General features: G+C 37.5%; 1 protein-coding gene across 1 annotated transcript in view; it reads right to left on the reverse strand.

The window, feature by feature from the left end:
• The window catches only part of LOC102815661 (THUMP domain-containing protein 2-like), a 68,973-nt gene that overhangs the window by 21,884 nt on the left and 25,832 nt on the right, over positions 1-21,257 (reverse strand). The window contains exons 6-8 of the mRNA XM_006839459.1: positions 13,695-13,782; positions 2,670-2,741; positions 1,677-1,791 (exon numbers count right to left, since the gene is read on the reverse strand). Of these exons, the coding sequence (XP_006839522.1) occupies positions 1,677-1,791; positions 2,670-2,741; positions 13,695-13,782 (275 nt within the window). The remainder of the gene's footprint in view (positions 1-1,676; positions 1,792-2,669; positions 2,742-13,694; positions 13,783-21,257) is intronic.

Raw genomic sequence — 21,257 nt, forward strand, 5'->3', positions numbered from 1 at the left:
AAACTATGAAAATATCTTAAAAGTTGTTCCTGTGAATCTTTATGTCCTGTTTTGAATGATTAATCACATTTCAGTTCTGTATCCTGTCTTAATCACATACTCCCTTTGTGACATCCTCCCTTTGTGAATTACATCCTTCCTTTGTAATAAATCCCTCCCTACAAAAGAGAATAAAAGGCTGAGGTAGAGTGAGTTCTGCATGCAATGCTGTGCAATGCTAGGCAATATGTTTGTAGATCTGTCTACCTGCCAGCTTGCATCATATCTGTGTGTCTGTTTTTTTTGTATATATTTCATCTCTCTCTGTCTCTATCCCTTTCGCCGCCAGATCTCCCTTCTTCGTGACACCCACACTTCCTTGTCGAGGCTAGAACCAGACATAGGACCTCGACAACTCGGCAGTTAGCAGCCCAATGTTCATCCCACTATGCCACCAGGGCTCCAGTTCCACTTTACAGGGTAAAATGTCCCAGATTGCATGGGGATTTTTCAATGAAGCACTGAAAGTCTTGGGTTTAGCAAAGTTAATGCTGTTCATTGTGGGGCAAAAGGGAAAAGGTGAGGTAATTCAGAACATTTCATTAGGTTAAGCTGAAAAACAGTCAGAGTGTCTCTAATATATTACTGAACTGCTCTCTTTATTATATGCCTATTTTAATTGATCCATGGTTACAATATGAGAAACAGTTTAAGTGCATCAGATACATCTTAAAAAGGTATGCTTTTACTTAAATGCTTAGGTAAATTATTTAAACGATGCTCTCCAATAACGAATTAAAAAAAAAGAAGTTACACTGGAAATAAGTTTGTCCCACAGTTGAACTACAGAGTTTGAAAATTAAACCTGTAAAAAGTTATTATTCTATTTGAGGGTAAAACAAAAAGTATTGCACAAAATCATAGTAACCTTTATTAAACATAAATATCAAGATGTGAAGTATAGTATTGTGAAACATTCTCCCTCCATCTAGGTCTATATACTTCTGAAGGCATTGTTTCCATCTCTAACTTTTCCTCGAAGAATTCAAGCTCTTTGATTTTCATCATGTAAAAATGGCAGTTTAGGCATCTGCAGGAGACTCAAATTGTGTTCCCCTTAGTTTTAGTACCAAAAAGAATTCCGAAGGGGCAAGATCACGGATATAAGGTACATGGGGTATGTTTTCCAATTAAATTCTCATAGGACAGTCCTTGCTAACCTGGAAGAATGAGAACATGCACTGTCATGATGGGGGAAAAATTTTTATTTTAACAACTTTGTCTTTTTCTCACCAGTGCAGTTTTCCATTTTCTTAAAACTTTATAATAATAAGCCCCTGTGATTATCCTGTGTCCTTTAGGAAAATCTATAAGGATTACCCTTTTGGCACCCCAAAAACCAGGTGCTATAACTGTGTGAGCTGACCTCTCTGCCTTGAATTTAACTGGCCCAGCAGATGCCTTTGGAAGCCAAAGTTTTGAATAGCCCTTTTTATGAAGGCATCCTAAAGAGACTAAGAGTATACACTGAACTTGTCTGCAGTCATCCTGATTGCAGAGGCATGCTTAAATGTGTTTTGCTTGGAATAAATGCATGCATATATGGACTGGAACCCTTGTAGCACTACTTTTTCCACTTACCCTTATTTATATTAACATATATCTATTTCCAAATTTGTACATTTATAAAATCTTACCTACGACAGAGACTTGAAGTAGTTCGATTTTATCATTAAGGCCTGCAGCTTGTAGATTGTCATGTGCTCCTAGTACCTGTGAGTCACTAACATCAGCACCCACATAATACACATCCTATAAGGAAAGAAATTCATACTTCAAGTATAAATAATATTATTTTGTGTAGTAAAAAATTGCATATTGTTAAAATGATGAAAATAAAATTAATGGATTTGTTAATTCAATCTAAAACATACTTAGAGTAGTTCATTAAAATAATTTTGAAAGGCAACAATTTTAAAGTTTTATCAACATTTAAAAATCTGTTAACATTTTACAATGAAAATATCTAAGGGACTAAAATGTGTATAATCTATAGCATGATGAATTAATGAAGTGCTGTCTTATATTTCTGGTAAAGCACTGGCAGCACTTCAATGGTAAAAAATGCTTTGTTTCTGTTTTATTTTGTGCATTACTATGTACATCTGGCAGTAGCCAATAATGAGGCGGGAGGCAAGGGGAATGCTGGCTGTGATAGCTAAGGTTCTGTGTCACCGTGGCTGGACCATGATTCTCAGGGGTTTGTGGTTATGGAATGATATAATTTGGAAGTTATGTGATGCTAGTCATCTGTGAAACTGTTGTGGTTATCCTCCAGTTTCACACTAATACCAGTTTTTGCATAATGGTCTGATGTTTGGAACCTAACCATGTGGATAGCTAAACAGCGTTTCATATAATTAAAAATTGTAACCTACTTGTAAATAATGTATACATACTAATGTATGCTTATATGTATTGGAGTCCTGATGTGGTGTTGTAGGATAAGCACTGGACGGCAAGGTCGGTTTCAATCACAAGGTCAGCAGTTCAAACGCATCAGCTGTTCCTTGGAGACCCTGTACAGGGTCACTATGAGTTGGAACCAACTGGAAGGCACTTAACAATAACAACAACATATATAAATATATACATATATATTACTTGATTCATCAAAGTTTAGAACTTACTGGCCATTCTTTAGCAGCTTCCAAAAGTATTGTTCCAAGTCCACACAATGGATCTAAAACAAAGGTACCAACCTACAGACAGAAATATTGATGTAAGTATTATTGTCTAGAAAAACAGGTTTTTAAAAAGAAACCTAAAACTTGAGGAATCAATATTTTATAAGTTAAAAAAAGTTTGCTTTTTTTAATTTATGAGGGATTTCATGTACTTTAAAGGTCTAAGGCAAGAATATGCTTGGCATGTTTGAAGAATAGCAAGGCCAGCGTGCTCAAAAGCACAGTGAGGAAGAGGGAATTTCACTGGCATTATCATTGAGAAAGCAAGGTTTTGTGTCATGATGAAGTGGGTAGGCATAGCCATTGGATATTAGCTACATGTCCACACTCCTCATTTTGGAACCCAAGATGATGAAGTAGTCACTATCTACATGGGACAGTGCCACCACTGTGGCAGGGAGGAAGACAGTATGGAAAACTGTACACTGGCTCTTAGTGCTACCATCCAGAAGTGATGTCTGTCACACCACCATTTAACTGGCTAATGCATGTTACAAACACAATTCCACCAGACGAGGGAAGTGTAACTCTACTTGTATCTGAGAGGAAAAGAGGAAATTTAAGAGGACAAAACTAATTACTCCCACTATGGGCATTAGATCATGCTAGATCTTTTGGGTACTGTAATGATTCTAGATTTTGTCCTGAAGGAGATGGGAAACTATTAGAGGGTTTTGAGAAGAGGAGTTAACATGACATTACATTTCAGAGGGATCACTTCTGGCTGCTCTCAGTGTTAGGCTAGTTCGGGTGTCCTGACAAAAGAAGATGGTGGTGTAAATTAATAGTATTGGTACTGGGGGTGGGAAATGTGTGGACTCTGGAAATTTAAGGGGAAGTCAACAGGATATGCTGATGGATTGGATGTGGAATGTGAAAGAAAGGCTGGATGACTGACTTACGCAGTTGGAAGACCAGAGTTGCCTGTTACTGAGATGGTTAGGGAAGAGACAAGAACATAGTTCTAGAAATGTTAAGTTTGGAATTCTATGAGATTCCCAGGCATGGATGCCAAGTGGGTCACTGGATATAGGTCTGGAGTTCAAAGGAAATGTTGAGGTCATAGATATAAACTTAGGAACAGTTAGCGTTGATCAGTTTATAAGTGGTATTTAAAATGAAAGAACTAAATGAGAGCATATAAGAAGCAAAAAGTCTACGGACTGCTTCCTGATATTCTCTAAAGTACGGATGTCTAGAAGATGAAGAAGAGTGTTGTTTCCAAAGAAAGTGAAGAAAACAAAATGTTCAAAAGGAGAGTAATCACTGTGTCAAAGTGCTTATAACCTAAGTAAGATGAGGACTGAGGATTGGGCAACATGGCTACAATTGTGATTCTGAAAAAGGTAGTTTCAATAGAGTGCTGGTAACGAAAGCCTGGAGAAAGCAGATACATGAGAGGATGGGAGGAGAGGAAGCAACGACATCAAACACAGACAACAAATTTAGGAGTTTTGATGTAAAGGGAAGCAAAGAAAAGAGAGTTGAAGGAAAATGTGAGTTTAAGAGAGAACTTTTATTTAAGTTATAAGATAGTAAAATAAGTACATATGAGGGTAAGTCAAAATATCCTGCTACAAAATCATATAAAAAAATATCAAAATGTGAAACTATTGTTTCTCAGCATATCCTCCATATTGTTGTTGTTATGTGCTGTGGAGTCGGTTCTGACTCATAGAAACCCTGTATAGGGTTTCCGAGGCTGTAAATCTTTATAGGAGCAGAAAGTCTCATCTTTCTCCCATGGAACAGCTGGTTCTGAAGGCAGTATTACCATCTATCTAACCCTTCCTCAACTATCTGGCCAACTGATTGGAAGAGATCCGTATTTGTGCCCATTTCAAAGAGAGGTGACCAAATGGAATGCTGAAATCATTGGACAATATCTTTGATATCCCATGTAAGTAAAGTTTTACTAAAGGTAATACATAAATGGCTGCAAGCATACATTAACAGAGAACTTCCAGAGGTTCAAGCTGGATTCAAAAGAGGACGTGGAATGATCACTGCTGATGTCAAATGGAGCTTGGCTGAAAGCAGGGAATACCAGAAAGATGTTTACCTGTGCTTTATTGACTATGCAAAGGCTTTCGATTATGTGGATCATGACAAACTATGGACAACCTTGCAAACTATGAGTATTTTGGAACACTTAATTGTGCTCATGAGGAATCTGTACATGGACAAAGAGGTAGTTGTTCTAATAGAACATGGGAACACTGAATGGTTTAAAATTAAGAAAGGCGTGCGACAGGTTTGTATTCTTTCACCATACTTATTCAACCTGTATGCTGAGTAAATAATCTGAGAAGCTGGGTTATATGAAGAAAAACATGGCATCAGGATCGGAGGAAGATTAACAACCTGCAATATGCAGATGATACAATCTTGCCTGCTGAAAGTGAAGAGGACTTAAAGTATTTACTGATGAAAATCAAAGACCACAGCCTTTGGTATGGATTGCATCTCAACGCAAAGAAAACAAAAATCTTCACCACTGGACCAATAAACAACATTCTTTTCAATGAAGAAAAGACTGAAGTTGTCAAGGACTTTTTTCTTCTTGCATCGACTATCAACACTCATGGAAGCAGCAGTCAAGAAATCAGACGATGTATTGCATTAGGCAAATCTGCTGCACAAGACCTTTTTAAAGTGTTGAAGGGCAAAGATATATGTCAGCTTGAGGACTAAGGTGCGCCTGACCCAAACCGTGGTATTTTCAATAACCTCACATGCATGTGAAAGCTGGACAGTGAATAAGTAAGATCGTAGAAGAATTAATGCTTTTGAGTTATGGTGTTGGAGGAGAATATTGAAAAAGGAGTGCCATGGGCTGACAAAAGAACAAACAGATCTATGTTGGAAAAGTGCAGCCAGGGTGCTCCTTGGAGGCCAGGATGTCCAGGCTTCGTCTCTCATACTTTGGACATATTGTGAGGAGGGACCAGTCGCTGGAGAAGGATATCATGTTTGGTAAGATGGAGGGCCAAAGAAAAAGAAGAAGGCCCCCAGCGAGATGAATTGGCAAAGTGGCAGCAATGGGCTCAAGCGTGGCAACAATTGTGAGGTTGGCCTAGGACCAGGCAGTGTTTCGTTCTGTTGTACATAGGGTCGCTATGAGTCGGTACTGACATGATGGAACCTAACAACAATAAATCTTCCTCAGAGACTTCTGTGTTCTTTGATTTACACCATGTCAAAAAAGCAGTTTTAGAATCCTCTGGGGACTTGACTCATGTTCCTTTAAAATATTATTTGAGTTTATGGAATTAAAAAAGCTTTGAAGGCACAAGATCAGGGCTGTAGGGTGTATGGGGTATGGTTTCCCAATAAAATTCTTATAGGTCAGTCCTTGCTAACCTCAAAGAAACCGCACAGCACATTGTCATGAAGGAAAAACAATTCCCTGGTGCAAATTTTCTGGTATTTTTCTAACCAATGAAGTTTTCCATTTTCTTAAAACTTCTTCCTAGTACGTCCCTGTTATTGTCCAATGTCCTTCAAGAAAATCTGTCAAACTATTGTCGCAATCTTCTGAGCTTAACTCTGCTTTGAATTTAATTAGTCCAGCAGATTCCCTATTAGCTTTGGTTTTGCTCTAAAGGCTAATGGAAAGATCACTTCTGTGAGCTAGTTGATCTCTGCATAACATATTTGGCATCCATCAGCAAAAAGATAATTTAGGCCAAGAGGTTCACTTAAAATTGAAAATGCTAGACTATGTGAAATCTCAACTTGAGTAGTTACCACATCAATAGTATGTTTATGGAGTTTCTTCTAATACTTTCTGGACTAAACTGCTATATTATGTGGGTGATAGTCCCATAAACTCGTTGCAAAGCTTTAACGATGGGAAGATTTTTACTTGAGTTTTATTAAAAATTTGCTAACAGTCCTGACTGTAAATTTTTTTTTTTTTTTCTCATAGCATAAAGAATATCCTTATTTGGGAGGAACCTTAATGAGACTAATAGAAATGTATTCCTGCGAGAATCTGTCTGCAACCTCCTGCTGATCATTTGTTGTTGTTAGGTGCCAGTGAGTTGGTACCTACTAAAAGCAACCTTATTCACAATAGAATGAAACAATGCCCAGTCCTGTGACAACCTCACAATCATTGCTACGCTTGAGACCATTGCTGCTGCCACTGTGCTAATTCATTTCATTGAGGGTCTTCCTCTCTTTCGCTGATGCTCCACTTTATCAATCATGATGCCTTTCTCCATGGACTAGTCTCCCCTGATAATCTGTATGAAGCATGAGAGATGAAGTCTGGCCACTGGCTTCTAAGGAGCATTCTAACTGTATTTCTTCAACAAAGGCTTGTTTGTTTTTTGGGCAGTCCACGGTACTTTTAGTATTCTTCTCCAACACCGTAACTCAAATGCACCATTTGTTCAGCGGTCTTCCTTATTCACTGTCTAACTTTCACATGTATATGAGGCTATTGAAAATACCATGGCTTGGGTCAGGCGCACTTTTGTCCTCAAACTGACATCTTTGCTCTTCAATACTTTAAATAGGTCTTGGGGAGATTTGTCTAACGCATTTGATTTCTTGGATGCTGCTTCCATGAGTGTTGATTGTTGATCTGAGCAAAATGAAGTATTTGACAACTTCAATTGTTTCTCCATTTATCTTGATGTTATTTATTGGTCCACTGGTGAGTATGTTTGTTTTCTTTACGTTGAGGTACAACCCATAGCACTGTGGTCTTTGATCTTCATCAGTAAATACCTTAAGTCCTTTTTGCTTTCAGCAAGCAAGGTTGTATTATCTGCATATCGCAGGCTGTTAATGAGTCTTGCTCCAATCCATATGCCACGTTCTTCATATAATTCAACTTCTCGGACTGTGTGCTCAGCATACAGATTGACCAACAATGGTGAAAGAATACAATTCTGGCACACACCTTTCCTGATTTTAATCCATTTTGTGTTCCCTTGTTCTGTTTGAACTACTGCCTCTTGGTCTATGTACATGTTCCTCAAGAGCACAATTGTTTTGAAATACTCCTTCTCCACAATGTTATCTGTAATTTGTCATGATTCACAAAATCAAAAGCATTTGCACAGTCAATTAAACATTGGTAAACATCTTTCTTGTATTCTCTGCTGTCAGCCAAGATCCATCTGATGTGGGCAATGACAGCCCTTGTTCCATGGCCTCGTCTAATTACAGCGTGAACCTCTGGTGGTTCTCTGTCAATGGACGACTGCAGTCGATTGTGAATTATCTTTAGCAAACTTTTACTTGTATGTGATAATACTGTCTGATGCTTTCTACATTCCACTGTGTCACCTCTCTTTGGAATGGACGCAAAAATGAATGTCATCCAATCAGTTCCAAAGGCTTTACTCTATACTTGTCACAATGGGCAACTCTACTTTGAGGAGGCAGCTCTTCCCCTGTCATATTTTGAGGGCCTTCCAACCTGAGGGGCTCATCTTCTAGCCCTGTATCTGTCAATATTCTGGGGCTTTTCATCTAGTTCAACATTCAATATTCTGGTGCGATCTGACAGTGTTCCTCTGCTGTTCATAAGGTTTTCAGTGACTAAATATTCTAAATATTTGGAATCAGTCTGTCTCTCCTTTTTAGTCTGTCTAATTCTATAAGCTCAGCTGAATCCTGTCCACCAATGGTGATCCTGCTGGTATTTAAAATACCAGTGGCATACTTTCCAGAATCACAGCAACACATAAGCCACCACAGTACGACAAACTGACATGAAGCTGATCACAGAGACATGTTTAAACACATTTTGCTTGGACTAAACCTATATACATTATCAGCTTGAACCCTAGTAGCAATACTTTTTAATTACCCTCATATGTTGTGTGAATGGTCTAGCAGAGACCAAAGTTTTTAAGTAGGCAAGTGGGAATGAAATCCAGTATACAAGCATTATAGCTGGCCATGGAGTGGTACAAGGACAGTTCATTTAATGTAATCCTGATAAATCAGAACATGTGAGCACAGATTCTGACAGATTGGTAATTTGGTGATCAGAGCATGCTGAAGTTAGTCTCTGTTGTTTCTAATATTTAAATGAAGAAAAAAGCCAAAGTTGAAAGAATAAATAAGGGAATGACTTTAACAAGAGAAAACAAAACCCAAGCTGGGAATGAGAGATGAGGACAGGGGGCAAGTAATGGGCAGTGATAAATGACTGGTGTTCTCCTTCGGGGCCAAAGAATAACGCTAGGAAACTAGAGGAAGGGAATAGGAAATAGAGTCGGTTAAGAGCAGGAGTCTTGAGATTGAGATTTTTGGAAGAGATCCCCTTATATGAATAATGATGTTGTTGTTACATGCTGTTGAATCAGTTCCAACTCCTAGAGAGGCTATGAATGCAACACTGCATGGTTCTACACCATTCTCACAGTTCTTACTATGTTTGAGTCCACTGTAGCAGACACTGTATCAAGGTCTAAGATATGACTAATGGACACCATTAGAGATGGGGAAGCCAAGGAAATAAAAGGCTCGGTTACTGAGTGAGCACTGGAATCACAAGAACTACGACAGGAATAATGGCCTACTCCACTCTTAAAGAAATGATAACGAAATCTGTAGACGACTAAAATAATCTGATAGCATGTGCTGAGAGGTGTCAGCAAAGAGGGAAAACAACAATCCAAAGGGGCAATGAGGAGCAAGAAGGACACCTACCCCTCCTCTAGACCCCTGGCACATGGGGAATGGAAGATAAAACATCCATCACCTGATTTGGCTACAGAGTAAGCAGAGTTCTCAGTGGATAGCAGGAGTCAGTCAGAGCCATACAATACCTAATGGAAGAAAACAAAATGTTTTCAGGAGAATGAAACTTTTCCCTGGCATTGAATTTTAAGGAGAATTATCATATAGATCCTGCAGGACGCACAGAATATATCACAAAAAAACAATGATTTAAATGACAATTTTTTATAAGTCAATTATAATTTGGGATCTAATTTTTATTAAGCTCTAAAATATACCAAACATTGAGATTTTGCTATTCAGTGATCTTTGTTTAAACTGTTCAATTAGGTGGTTCTAAATTAACTTTATTTTACCTTTAGGGTTTTTCTATTTGTGTGACAGACCAAGTAGAGTTGTTAATTTCTGTCTGCTTATTAATACCAATTTAAGAACTATGTCCTATGATACTCTCCCATTACATGTTATATAGCATGTTTATAGTAAACAGCAATAATTAAACTCAGTATTTTTTCAGATGTCATTTTCAGGGGCATCAGCCTACTCAAGGTGGAGTTGTCTGGACAATGCCTTGGGGAAAAAAACTCACAAAAAGGAGACTGGATTAAGGCTGGGTACACTATTGACTACTGGGGATCATACTCCAAAACACTCTGTTGTGATACTTTTCATGAAAGGAGGCTTGAGCAGAGCTTCTTTGCTGGTGATCACATTTAGAGAAATGTTCCTTACTCACAGTCCCAAGAGGGTTAAATGGAAGTGAGAAAAAATTTTACTGAGCGTTACTTTTGGATATTTTTGACCATTTATTTTGACTTTTCTTAAAAATACATTTTAATGTAAAGATAACATGACAAACCTATAAGCAATTTCATTTACATTTAAATATAAATAGTGGTAAGATCATTGGTATTTTGGAAAAAATAAACTGGTACTATAACTCACTCCTATACTAAAGGAAATTCCTCAACAATTAAAACACTAAAATAAAAAGAAAAATTATGGAACATGGTAATATGAAAGTACCTGCCTCCTCCTCGTCTCCTAACTCTTTGCTACTTACTTCATCTGAACCAAGTAATGTTCAGATCTAAAGTAACTAGTACTGAGAGACGTCATGGTCTTTGTTGGGGGTGCCAGGATAAGAAATGGCAGCAAATTAGTTCTTGTAGTAGAGAGGGCACATGATGGGCAAATAGCACTAGAGCCCAGAGGGGAGAAACAGTGAATACAGATACTTCCTCTAAGTTTTCAGTAGAGCTGATAAGCTTCTCCTACAATGCCAAGCACATTGCCTTTTACCATTCAGAGGATTTTCACCATTTAAAATACCTCAACACTACATTTGAATACTAATGAACCAAAAGAGAACAATAACAGCCCATCTAATAGAAGGGAGTTGCTCAGTAGCTAGAATACAAACAGGCAGAAGAATCAAAACACATACCTAGTGAAACAGAACTGCTAAAGGCAGATAAATATTTGAATAAAAGGAGAGCTTCTATATACATATATAAATGTTGTACCAAAACAAGTATGAAGGTAAAGACAAAAAAACAATTTAAAAATGTAAATTAAACAATTAAATAAATAAGCTAAACCAGGGCATACCTCTTCAACTCTTGTTATAGCTTAGAACACCAAGTTCAAGATAAAAATGCAGAGCCAAAATAAAAAGAGATGGAAACCATGAGAGATAATAAGCGCCTTGCAAGACAGATCCAGGAAACCGAACATGTTTGTAATGGGAATTTCATAAGTAGAAAAGGAAAGCTTCATGTTAAATTCACTTAACAGGTGGGGCAATACGTAAGTAAGTAATAGAGGAAAGAATCCCTGAAGTGAAGAGGAAATTACAACACCACAAGAAATTACATACTTGCTACATGCCAATACATTGTTCTAATCACTTTATAAATGCTAATTCGTTTAATCCTTGCATGGCTCCATTGGAGACTACTCTAATTTTCATTTTGCATACGAGGAACTAAGGCACAGAAATGTCAGATATTTTACCAGCTGTGGGGTCAGAATTAGAATCGAGCCAGCTGACTTATCAAGGTTCAGGCTGAATACAAAGAAGACACATCTATAAGTGAGAAATAATAATGTTCCTAAACTTTAAGATGAAAAAGAAACATATTACTAGCATCCAAACAGAAGGAATGAAGTAGTTATAAAGGAAAAGAAAAAGCAAAAAAGCACTGGACTATTCTCCTATTACTGGAAGCTAAAAGATAATGGAATCACATCTATAGACCTCAGGGATAATAGAACTGCAACGTTAGAACCTTATACCCAGCTAAGATATCATAGCTCTGGCAGGATGAAAGGGAGACATTTGAGGATATATAGGAATTCAAACAGTATTTCATTAAAGTACTGCATGAGAGGAAAATATCCAAGACAAGACTTTTATCAAGCAGCAAATAAACCAGAGGAGAGATATCAAATGGGGAAAGATGAAGAAGAAAACAAAAGTGGTAAGAAATAGTACACTTTGTAATATATCCTTGTGTGCATATACAAAAAACGTGGGTGTTTCACAGAATTAAATTTTAATAATAAATTATTAAAGACACTATAAGTGCTAAGTAAGAACTTCAGAAACAGAAGGAATTTTAAGGGCAATTCTGACATATGATAAACCATTTAGTTCAACCAAGTAGATGAGGGTTGAGGGAGATGTTGTTGTTGTTGTCAGGTGCCATCGAGTCAGAACTGACTCATACCAACCCCATGCACAACAGAATGAAACAATGTCCGATCCTGGGCCAACCTCACTACCGCTGCCACACTTGGCGCCATCAATGATGCCACCTGGCCGATCCATCTTGTTGGGGGTCTTCCTCTTTTTCTCTGACCCTCCATCTTACCCAGCATGACATCCTTCTCCAGCAACTGTTCCCTCCTGACAACATGTCCAAAGTATGGGGATAAAATTATTTCAAAGGCCTCATTGTAGGGAGGAGCAAAGGAGGGGAGGGGAAGAGAAAAAAGTACTTTAGGGGACTCATCTTATGATTGGGAAGAGCAGAAAATGGGGAAATGAGACTGTCTTGGTGGAAAAAATTGTGTCTTGGTAGAAGAAAGAGTTAATTTCTGGTTTTAAAGTAAAAGTAGAGAGATAGGTATGTTCAAGAGAGGGACTGTTACTGGAATGAAACAAAGTAAAACCTCCAGGGTTAGGGAAAACAATGGAATGATCAGAAAGTAGCTTAATGGAACTAGCAAAAAAAAAGGCAAAAATTAAGCCGTGTAAGAAATAATAGTACAACAGGAAGAATATAATTAAGGGTATCTGTCATAACACTTACTGAATTCTTTCACTGAAAGACAGAAACTATCAGTGGGAGAAAAACAGGGCTGTATAGTAAGTAGAAATTCTACACAGGGTCGCTATGAGTTGAAACTGACTTGACAGCACTTAACAAACATAGTGTGTTTGTAAGAAATACACTTAAAATTAGAAATAAATGTTGAAAATAAAGAAATATTACCCAAATGCAAACAAAAAGAGAAGAATGAAAATATTAAAAGACATGGTGAAACAAGTAATAATAAAAAGGCACAATTCATGATGAAATCATAACAGTTATAACCACATATATTACCAAGTCACACAACAAATGAATAATTCAATAACTTAAAATACAAAAAAAAGAAATCTTAAAATATATAACATCAATATGAGATTTCAAAATAACTCGTAACACTATGGGTTAGGTGTTGAGTTGCTCACCCCAAGGTTGGCAGTTCAAACCCATCAGCTGCTGCACAGGAGAAAGATGAGGCAGTCTGCTGCTACAGTAAATATTTAGTCTTGGAAACCCAATAAAAGTTGCCTGAGTTGAAATAAACTCGATGGTAATGGGTGTGGTTTGGGGTTTGGTAGAAAAAATAGTAAGGGAATATACAGAAGACATCCCCTGACTGGAAAACATAATTAATTTCTGTGATCACAGAACATTTACAAACTTTGATCAAGATCTTGAACATAAAAGAGAAAATTAAGAAGTAAGAGTTTATAGTTTCTGATTTGTACTCAATAAAAAGAAAGACAAAATAAAGCATAGTAATCTTTGACTCAGCATTTCCATAGCCAACATACTCTCAGCAATATATAGAAATGTATCACAGCAGCAAGCTTGTAAGAGCAACTGGGATAAATAAAGGGAATAAAACTGATGTCATCAGTAAGAGATTGGGTAAATTATAGAAATGATCTTCTACTGAAAAGAATGAAAACATTTTGCTTACTTTAATTTCAGCGAGAGATGCCATTGCCCATGCTATGGTTGATCGCAGTCCTGCGGTCCTGATGTAAGCTCTGCTGGCTAAAGGAACCCTACAAAGAAAGGAACCTAATTATACAGCGAATATTGTTAGTTACTATGGAATCATCTCTGACTCCTGGTGACCTGTGTTTAACAGAATGAAACACTGCCCGATCCTACACCAGTTTCACAATCTTTGGTATTTTAGAGTTCTTTATGGCAGACAATGTACCAATATACCAAATATTACTAGATGTAAAAGAAGAACTTGTTCTATAAAAAAATTATTACCTTGTCCATCTGTGTGAATCATTTTTACCATACTTATTCCCTAAAGGAGCTCTGGTAGCACAGTGGTTACGAAACGGGCTACTAATCTGACGGTCAGCAGTTTAAAACTACCAGCTGTTCCGGGGGAGAAAGATGAGGCTTTCTGCTTCTGTAAAGATTTACAGCCTCGGAAACCCTGTACAGGGTTACTGTGCTTTGGAACCGACTGCACAGCACATCACAAGAACAATCATTCCCTAAGCTAAAGAATATTTTAACTTTATTTCAAAAATATCTTGTCTAACCAGCCAGTACTACAGAAAGGTAAACTTTTTTAAGACAACAGAAACTGAAACACCTATATGTGTGGTTTAAGGAGCTCTGGTAGCGTAGTGGTTATGAATCGAGCTGCTAACCTTAAGGACAGCAGTTCGAAACCACCAGTGGTTTCGTGGGAGAAAGATGAGGCTTTTCTGCTCCCGTAAAGATTTACAGCCTCGGAAACCCAATATAGGGTTGCTATGTGTCAGAACTGACTCAACAGCACTTAACAACAACAAATATGTCTGGTTTATATTTCTAATGATTTAATAGTGAATGACAGAAATCTTTCCAGTGTGTTTATATACTTTTCTGTGCCCATACACAACAGATCTTTCCCTGTTGGTGCAGAGTTGTCAAGAACATGCTGCACTGTGACACAGGTGTAATATGGAAGGGGGGACTGAATAGACACTAACACTTGACATCTGCTTTCTGTAATAAGTGCCATTTATAAATGTGGTTTTTGTTCATTTGCATCTTTTCCAAAAGATGAAATAAAGCATGATACTGAATTGTCTATAATAAATTACTGAACTAAGGACTGAAGCAGACATATCCAAATGATTCAATGCTCTCCATAATTTATCATTTTGTACTTTATCCTCCATTTCATCATTGCTACCATCAGTGTCTCTAGAGTTGTTAGAAACATGTAAAATATCATCTAGTATTATATCCAGTTTTTAATGCAAAGAACAAGCATCATCATCATCCCATAGTAAATTTCCACAGGTTTTTTAATTTCACGTGCACAGTTTGTGGGTGTTATTGTTAAGTGCAGTCAAATCAGTTTCTACTCACAGCAACCCTGCATAGCTTTTCTGAGTGGTGGCTGGTGAGCTTGAACTGCCGATCTTGCGATTCAAACTGACCTTGCAGTCCAACGCATTAATTCACAGTGCCACACCAGGACTCCATACAATTTGTGGGTAAGCTATGAAAACATTATTTCAATAATTTATGGTAGATTATTCTGAAGTTCTGGTGTGGCAATGTAGGATAAGCACTGGACTGCTAACAGCAAGGTCATCAGTTGAAGCCCATCAGTCAAACCTTACACAGGGTTGTTATGAGCAGGAACTAATTTGACGGATGTAGCAACAACAACATCCCAGAATCGGCTTACTTCAAAACCACTAAAGGCTCTTAAAGACATCACACAAAGCCAGATGCTCACCAAGCCTCCTTAAAAACTTTTAACAGAATGACAGGCATACAAATATTAAGTATTTATATTCTTTCACCATTTTATTTTTCATCTGTCTTTGACCTTATTTTAAATTATTCTGTTGGGGGCATATTTATTGAAGTCCCCTAAAATCTCAGAATTAGGTAATGTATTCCTTTAAAATAAAATAACTATTTTGTTACTGTCATAATAAAGAAGCTCTACATGATACACCCTTGGGAATTTAACTTTTTAATATAATTTCTTTAGGAAACAATTCATATTTTAATTAATACTGTACCCATAGATTTGTAATCAGAAAGACAAATTATAGGTGGAAAAACTATAAAGTATTTTGATCAATGAATTTTGCTTCCACAGAGTAAGCTCTGCAACTGTCTTGTTACAAAACATATTAGCTAAAATCAAAATTATGAATTTTTTAATTCTAAGTACCAAAGGAAACAAACAATAAGAGACTTGCTAAATAAAAATCTTTGTCCATATTCAAACACATATTATAAATTGCTTTTGTAAGTGGTTGTGGTAGTGGTTATGTGCCATGGAGTCAGTTCTGACTCATAGTGACCCTGATAAGATTTCTGACGCTGTAAATCAAAGTCTCATCTTTCTCCTGCAGAACCACTGGTAGTTTCGAACTGCTGGCCTTCAGATTATCAGCCCGACTCATAACCACTATGCTACCAGAGCTCTTTTTGTAAGTAGCAGGAGTTTATGTGGAAACTTTGAAAGTTCTGCCAATATGTATATAATTTTACTAATAGAATTTTTATTTTATGGGAGCCAAACACATTACTGGAGTCCTTGTGTAGCACTGTGGGCTAATGCACGGGGCTGCAAAGTTGCTTTAAACTACAAGGTTGGAGTTTAAACCTCACCAGCTGCTCTCTGGAAACTTTATCCAGGGTCACTATGGGTCAGAACCAACTTGATGGCACTTAACAACAACAACCACCATGTTATTGGAGTCCTGCTGTGAACCACAAGGTCAGCAGTTCAAAACCAGCAGCTGCTCCTCGGAAACCCTATACAAGGTTACTATGAGTTGGAACTGACTCGACAACACTTAACAACAACCAGAATACTATAGGACAAAAGTGAATGTGATCTTATTTTTGCTTAAATCTGGGCAAAACTGACCTACTACTACTTCAACAAAGAAGCCCCATTATATTAGTAAAACAAATTATTCAAGAAAAAGGACTGTTCAAAAAGAAACTCCATGAAACTGAAAATAATCCTCTGCTCTCATAGTCTAGTTATAGCTTTTAATCAAATTTTAGCTGATCTTTACATAATACAAAAATAGATGTGGTTTTGATAAATCTTCTCATATATGAGGGAGCTTCAGAAAGTCTGTGGGAAAATTCCATTATCTTTTTATTCCATTTTCCTACAAATGTTTTGAAACACTCTTGTATGTATTTCTGCTTTATTCTTTTATACACCATCTATCATCAAACTGATGACACTTCAATCTAGATCACTAGTCCATACTTGTCACCTGAACTTCAGATCTTTCTCTTTAAGTATGTGCTTGAACATTTTTCACCTGGAGATTATCAAAGTACTGCAAATTTGACAGGCATAAACTGAACACACTCTCTCTTTCCTGTATTTTGTATCTGTGAACAATTCTTTACTTTCTCATGCATCCCTTGCCAATCATACACTAGATGTCTAAATGTGGTACCTAAGATTTTCTTGACATGGCTTGTCTATCCAATGCCTAAGGAGTTTTGGTAGTTGTAGTGGTTACAAATCAGGCTGTTAACTTCAAGGTCAGCAGTTTGAAACTACCAGCTATTTCACGGGAGAAAGATGAGGCTTTCTCAACCCATAAAGATTTACAAAGTCGGAAACCCTGTACAGGGTTGCTATGAGTTGGGACTGACTCCACAGCACATAATCACAAACCAACCACCATCCAATGTCTTCTTAACTTTCACCAAGTGATTGGATGGGGTCATGCAAATATTGTGTACAGAGCTCTAAGGCTGTGATTGGTTAATTTTGCCATCCCATTATGTTTAAAAACGAGCGATCTCAGAAGCCAGAATGAAGAATCCCAGGATCATCAAGAAAGAAGAGCATGAGTGAAGAATGAGATCCCTACCTAGAAAAGGCCCATGGACTGAGTAAAGCTGTGTGCATATATAGGCAGGAGGCTGGCTTGCAGAATGTGCCTTTGGACATTTACAGACTAACTGAGGGAATTTGTTAATTAAACTTGCCCAAGCAGGGCAGAGAAGGAGCTCTGGTAGTGTAGTGGTTACGAATCGGGCTGTGAAGCTCAAGGTCAGCAGTTCGAAACTACCAGCTGTTCCGCGGGAGAGAGGCTTTCTGCTCCCGTAAAGATTTACAGCCTCGGAAACCCTATAGTGGTTACAAATCGGGCAGTGAACCTCAAGGTCAGCAGTTCGAAACTACCAGCTGTTCCAAGGGAGAAAAGATGAGGCTTTCTGCTCCCGTAAAGATTTACAGCCTCGGAAACCCTATACAGGGTCACTATGAGTTGGAACCAACTCCACTGCACACAACAAGCAGGGCAAAAAGGCTAAAGACAAGAATGAGGCGTTCCTGACTGGAGAACTGCTACATCCTGAGTTGTTTTCTGATACTAAATTATAACCTATTCATTTTTCTAATAAGCCCCTATTGCTATAAGCTCTGTGTGCCCACTGTAATGGATTACTGAGCCCAGATGTAAAATGGAGAGAACTGTGGAAGGATGGTTGGTATTAGAAAGGTAAAGAAGTTGTCCACTATTTGTCAGTTTGTCGTACTGTGGTGGATTGGTGTTACTGTGAGGGAGCCACTTTGCCAGTTGGTGTCTGGACTTGGGCAGGCTCAGCTACAGACCTACATGGCCCACAGACTTAGCAGACCAGCATCTAACTAGTCACCGTGCCCCCAGCTGCCTGTGCTCCTAACAGACACTGAAACCAGCTCTATCAAGGGTCTTCATGAACTACCTCCATATTGAGTGCCCGGAACATAGCTAACACCGAGGTCAATAGGAACTACATCGAGGGCCAGGAACTCTGCTGTCACATCCCTCCCATACCTACCTCATGAGCTCCTAGGTTGACAGGAGCCCCCCAGAGTTTTCTCCTCTTGGTTCCAATAGCTAAACTTCTGTTGTTGTTATTGTTTTTTGGGGTTGGTTTTATCCTTTTGCTGTTTTAGGGGTTTTGTTTGTTTATTCTTTCTTGTTTTTTCCATTCCCTTGAATTTTATAGCATCTATCTCCACATTTTGCTTTCCTTCTGGTTCTCATTTCTCTGCTGCTGCTTTTTTCCTTTTCTTTTACCTTTTGATCTTTCTTTACTCTCACGGCTCATCTTCCCTCTCACTAGTTCTGTTATTTATTTATTTTTTAAAATTTCTTCCTTTTATTTCCTCTTACTTTTCTCTAATATAGCTTCATTTCCTTGTCCCTCTTTTGTCTTTATAGTTATTATATTCTATTTTTCTGCTTGCTGCATGTTTTTAATTCTTTTTGCTCTTTATTATTTTCTCTTTTTATTATTGGTTCCTTGTTTATTTATTTTCAGTTTTATTTACTTATGTGTGTGTGTGTCTGTTTCCCACCAGACAGGAGACAGCATCCATAGTCACACAGCCCAGCCACAACCCTACCTTTTGTAGCTCCATCTACTGGGCAAGAACCAACACCAGCTCCTGTACAACCAGATGAACAACAGACAGCAGCCAACACCAGCCAGGCCAGACCCACCCTACACTGTGGTGCGTGAATGGCAAATAAAACAAAGTCTATAATTCCATTCTCTTACTACACACAAAGGAAAGTTTGTGAGCGCCTAAGAACATATGCAATCATCAATCAAATATAAATATGAAAGTACCACAATGTCCTGGAGACAAGAGACAATATTAGCTCATATAAACAAACAAGACAGAAAAACTCAAACAAATGATTAAGATACAGAGCCAGAAAATGTTTCTGAGGACGAAAAGGTAATGGAATTAACTGAAAAAGAATTCAAAAGAATGCTATTAGGTGCCTTAAAAGGAATGACACAAATTTGAGGAAAATAAGGAAAACAAAGAAAAAACTTTAGAAGAATTCAGGAAAACACTACAAGAACAGACAGACAAAATTAAATTTATTTCAAAACCTGCAGTTAGAAATCCAAAAGATTAATACTAAGACTTCAGAAATGGAGTATGCATTGAAAGGGCAAAGGAGTAGATTTGAAGCAATGGAAGCCCAAATTAAGGCGCTTGAAGGTAAATCTCTCAATAGTAGAACGCTTGAAGATCAGAAAAAAAGAATGAAAAGATCTGAAGGAGCCTAAAACTTATGTGTAACAAAACAAAGAGGAATAATTTATAGGTAATCAGAATTTTAGTACAGGAAGAGACGATAAAAAGCACACAGAAAATTGTTGAAGAGTGGTTGGAAGAAAACTTCCCTAACATCATGAAAGATGAAACAATACGGCATACAAGAAAATGATCAAGACATATAATAATCAAACTTTCCAAAAACAAAGACAAGAAAAGAATCGTGTGAGTATCTCAGGAAAAACAAAGTTACCTACAAAAGAGAACCAGTAAGACTAAGCTCTGATTGTACAGCAGAAACCATGCAGGCAAGAAGGCAATAGAATGACATATATAAAACTCTGAAAGGAAAAAAAAAATTGCCAATCAAGAATCGTACACCTAGCAAAGCCGTCCCTTAAATACGACAGTGAAATTAGGACATTTCCTGATAAACATAAATTAAAGGCATTTGTAATGGCTAGACCAATTTTACAAAAAAAATGCTACAGGTTGTTCTTTGGACTGAAAACCTACAACAACAGACAATAACCTGAGATCACCATACATGATCACCAATCACCACCAAGATCTCAATCCAGATACAGAAGTAACAAAAGTAACACAAACCTACAAGACTGAAAATAGGGAACCAGAGATATGATTTCATAATGAACTCTCCTACAAAGCAAAAAGAGGGAACGGTGTAGATATAGAAATTCCAAATGGCAGGGAAGACTAGTAAATTTCAAGATAGACTATTTTAAGGAGGGAAAAAAAGAATAAATCATAGGATAACCTCAAAGGAAATTAATTCACCTGCACATCAAAAAAAAAAAAAGAGCCATCAGAAAGATTTAGTAAACATTAACACAAGAGAATGAAAATGTAGAGAAAACTCACAAATAAAATGAACTAATTGCAGAAAATTATGTGGAACCAAGTTCTACATAACAGAAAAAAAACCAAATGCTGGAGAAGGTAGGGTATGCAGAGTATGGGACCCACCTACACTGCTATGGTAAAATGACTATAAAATGGTTCAACCACTGTGAAAACAGCATGACATTTTCTCAGAAGGTTGGAAACAGAAATACTATGTGATCCAGCAATCTCTCTACCAGGTACATACAGTCAAGAAAATAGAGCTGTCACATGAACAGATACGTTTTACATGCATGTTCATTGCAGCATTATTCACAGTAGCAAAAAGCTGGAGACAGCCTAGATGCCTATCAGCAAACAAATGGCTGAAAAAACTTTGTTACATACACACAGTGTAAGTAACACAGTTACGTGCAAAACATTGCACATAACATGGATGCAGCTGGAGGACATTATATGCCAAGTGATATTAGTCAATTGCAAAGGGACAGATATGATATGAGAGCACTACTATAAAAAGTCAAGAAAAGGTTTTCATTCTATAGTAAACTTTTAATTTGGTGTAATGGTTAGCATTCTGTGTCAACT

Source organism: Chrysochloris asiatica, unplaced genomic scaffold (assembly GCF_000296735.1).
Source record: "Chrysochloris asiatica unplaced genomic scaffold, ChrAsi1.0 scaffold00024, whole genome shotgun sequence".
In the NCBI taxonomy this organism is placed as follows: Eukaryota; Metazoa; Chordata; class Mammalia; order Afrosoricida; family Chrysochloridae; genus Chrysochloris; species Chrysochloris asiatica.